The 3,479-nt window shown below is 37.1% G+C and overlaps 1 protein-coding gene across 1 annotated transcript; it reads left to right on the plus strand.

Annotated features, from left to right (window-relative positions):
• The first annotated feature begins 399 nt into the window (after positions 1 to 399).
• Positions 400 to 2,842, plus strand: LOC116417208. Its single transcript, XM_031929201.1, has 2 exons — positions 400 to 1,193; positions 1,535 to 2,842. The coding sequence occupies exons 1-2, from the start codon at positions 677 to 679 to the stop codon at positions 2,668 to 2,670; spliced, it is 1,653 nt and encodes a 550-aa protein (XP_031785061.1). The 5' UTR covers positions 400 to 676; the 3' UTR covers positions 2,671 to 2,842.
• Positions 2,843 to 3,479: the final 637 nt, after the last annotated feature.

The following is a 3,479-nucleotide window of genomic DNA, read 5'->3' on the forward strand; positions in this document are numbered from 1 at the left end:
CGCATACACACATTCGTAACGCAGTGTCGTCTGCTCTTGCCGTAGAACGCGTCGACTGCTACGTATGACGCCTAGTGTTTTCAAGTCGTCTGCTTCAGCGCTAGGGATATTAGCTTCTTACATCTGTCATATTACATAGCATGCGATGCGTATCTCTTTATCATTACAGTAATATAACGTATAATTATAAAATCAAAGAATATACATCCGCTATATTCTATGACAGTGAGAATACTTTTTTAAACAACTGTTTTTCTCACTATACTTCTTGCTTTTTTTATTTAAAAAATGTGTAATCAAATATCGGTTAATATTTTGTTTTAATTCATTCGACATCAAAGAGATTTTAATATTCATGTGTTGTATGCATCACTACCTTTGAATACATATAACGTTTATTATAAAAAGTAAGCTCTGTATTTTTAACATAAAATTGTTTTACATTTCAGCGTTAGAAAATTTGTTAGCCGACATAACCTCTGATGAAGATGATGATAATATTACAGAATACACATCAAGTGAATATGTTGAACCTACGTCATCGGATGAAGGTGAGGAGGAGGAGGAGGAGGAGGAGGAGGTGGAGGAGGAAGAAAGAGAGGCAAGTGAGACGGAAGAGGAGGATGCAGCGCAAGCGCTGAATGCTGTAGCCGATGTACAGTTTGTACCGGCTGAAATGGTGGGGGTGAGCGCTGCCGATGCACACGGAGAGGAGTTGCGGGCGGAGGAGAGTAAAGCCGTAAGGAGAGAAGCAGCAGCAGCGGTGGCTGCGGCGCCTGCAGCGGTGCGTCTTCAGGTGAATGAGGCGATGGAGGAGGAGGAGGAGGAAGATGAAGCAGTAGAGAGAGCGCAGAATGAGCACGATGCTAGAGCGGAAGAGGCTGAAGATGTACCTGCCAATAGGGATTCTCAGCGCATAGTTAATGTTGACCACCTTCTTGCCACATGTATAGAGCCAACAGCTGCTTCTAATAATATTCTACAGCGCTTGATGGAACGAGCAGCTGATGAAAGCGAGAATATTATTGAGTATGCGGAGCATCCATGTGTTAAAAGACGGCAACAAATCCTCGACTTTTTGGCCCGACTAGTAGAACCCGAAGAAATACGGTACACAAGAAGAAGCGCTGGAGGATTGGTCACCGAGCATTTTTTTAACCAGAGAAATCCAAGAGATCGTCAAATTAATGAACGTGAGTATTATGCTGTATTAAATATACATTTTTCTTGAAATAAATTCTTATTTTTAAATATTATTTAAGTTATTCGACGTGGTCTCGAAGGATTTGCAAAGTACCCCAGGGCTTTGAAACAAGATATCATGCTCATCATGTATGTTCGAAGAGCACAAGAAATACGTTGGTTTTTCAATGCTTGTAAAGATAAAAATTCCATACTGTTAGACACTGAAAATTTACATGAAGTGTTTAATCGTCTGGGACAGAGTTTTTCAGGACCACCAGAAGAATAATTTAAAAATAAGAAAGTGTAAAATAGGGTATTCAAATATTTTGTATTCAATACATTTTTTCAGAACATAATCACTCTGACGATTCATCTTGTTCTTCTTCTACAACCATTTTTCCCTTATCTACATCATTTTCGAACACCAATACTTCTGTAGAATCGCAGGATTACGAGGCTGATGAAAGTAATTTTTCTATTCAAGTTGGTAGAGGACAAAGAAGAAGAATTGAAAATTCAAGCAGCAATAATGATGATTTGTCTGACTACGAACAAGAGGATAATCAGCCCAGTGAGGAGAATGAGGAGAGAAGCGAAACAGACGATAATATGAATTATCAAGGAGTCGATGAGGAAAGAGAGGATGAGGATATCCAGCCTCCTGGTAATCGTTTTGATATTTTCCAACAAAATTCGCATTATATATCTAAGTATAAAATAGAAGGTAGACGTATTGTGCTAAAAACAAGATCTCCACCGAAGGATGGATCTATAAATCCGATAGTTTGGTTGGAGTTAGTTATTCGCGATATTTATTCTTATATAATTTCATTATGTAATGAAAACGACATGACTGGCGTCTCCTTTAGAAGTTTAAATTTTGCACGAGGCCCGGGTGGGTTATCTTTACGATTAGTAAATAATTTTTTTTACAATGATTTATGGAATTTAATAAGCGGATTAGCTCAGAGTAATGAGGATTTTCAAATAGATGAGAGCTTTATTCTAACATTAACACTTGTTAATATACCTAATGGTGGCCGAGGTGGAAGTAGAAAGAGGATGAGTGTTGATAGCTTATCTCAGAGATCGGTTGTATCTATAAGAAATAACGATAATTTATGCTTGCCAAGAGCTTTAATTGTCGGGGAGGCTTTTATAATGTATAAAAAATTCTTTTCAAACGAAGCCATTGATACTTGGAATATTGTCAGAGATAGCAGACGTGGTATGCAAAAAGAGCGCGCAAATCTCCTTACTATTAATGCAAACGTCGTAATTCCTGCAAACGGGTGCGGTATACAAGAAATAGAGACGTATCAGCGGTATTATGTTGCAAAAAATATCGCTATTGTAATATACGATAGTTTATCTTTTGGAAGTGGAGAACCGCCCTTTTACGTACGACGCGCGAAGGCGTCATTTCGATACAATATTAAATTTAACCGGTGCTGCACGCAATCGTTTTTTCTGCGAACATTGTAATAAAAGCTATAGATACGTAGATGAGCATAGATGCACAGCCAAATGTGACAGGTGTTTTTGTGCGCCAACGTGTAATTCTAATATAGATATTATAAAGTGTGTAGAATGTAACCGAGAATTTTACGGACAAATATATTTCGACCGTCACAAAATAGATGGGTCATACAAAAAAAAATAATAAAAAAATATGCGATGTAGTAAAAGTTTGTAATATGTGTTGCAAACGAATTAATATCTACAAGCCAAGCACGAGTGTGGAATCAATTGGTGCAACTTATGTCGCGAAAAACATGATGTAAATCAGCTCTGTTATATTCAACCCATTGGACGTAATGTTAACGCACAGATTAATCGTAAATCCCCAAAGAAAAACTTATTTATTTTTTATGACTTTGAGACGCGTCAAGATTCTGCTTACCGTGAACATACAGAGATAAAAATACACATTCCAAATCTATGTGTTGTACAACAGGTTTGCGATGATTGCATGGATGATGAAAATATAAATATACTATGCCATACGTGTAGTGTAAGAGAGCATATATTTCGCGATGATCCAGTTAAACAATTAATAGGTTTGACAGTACTCGAGAAAACTACCTTCGGTCAAATAATTTGTATTGCTCATAACTCTCGTGGGTTTGATGCGCAATTTATTTTGAGAGAAATCGTTGAAAATACCTCAATAGTACCAAACGTAATATTGAATGGACAAAATATAATTATGCTTCAATGCGGGCGAACAAAATTTATTGATAGCTTAAACTATTTTCACATGAAATTAAGTGCTTTACCACAAACCTTTTCTC

The sequence above is a fragment of the Nasonia vitripennis genome (genome assembly GCF_009193385.2).
Source record: "Nasonia vitripennis strain AsymCx chromosome 1 unlocalized genomic scaffold, Nvit_psr_1.1 chr1_random0003, whole genome shotgun sequence".
Classification (NCBI taxonomy): domain Eukaryota; kingdom Metazoa; phylum Arthropoda; class Insecta; order Hymenoptera; family Pteromalidae; genus Nasonia; species Nasonia vitripennis.

What these genes read in the sequence shown, in the direction of transcription:
- LOC116417208 (XM_031929201.1), top strand. Translation starts at nt 677, where the DNA reads ATGGTGGGGGTGAGCGCTGCCGATGCACACGGAGAGGAGTTGCGGGCG. An exon ending in AGATCGTCAAATTAATGAAC is followed by an intron (nt 1,194 to 1,534) that starts GTGAGTATTATG and finishes ACATTTTTTCAG; the next exon opens with AACATAATCACTCTGACGAT.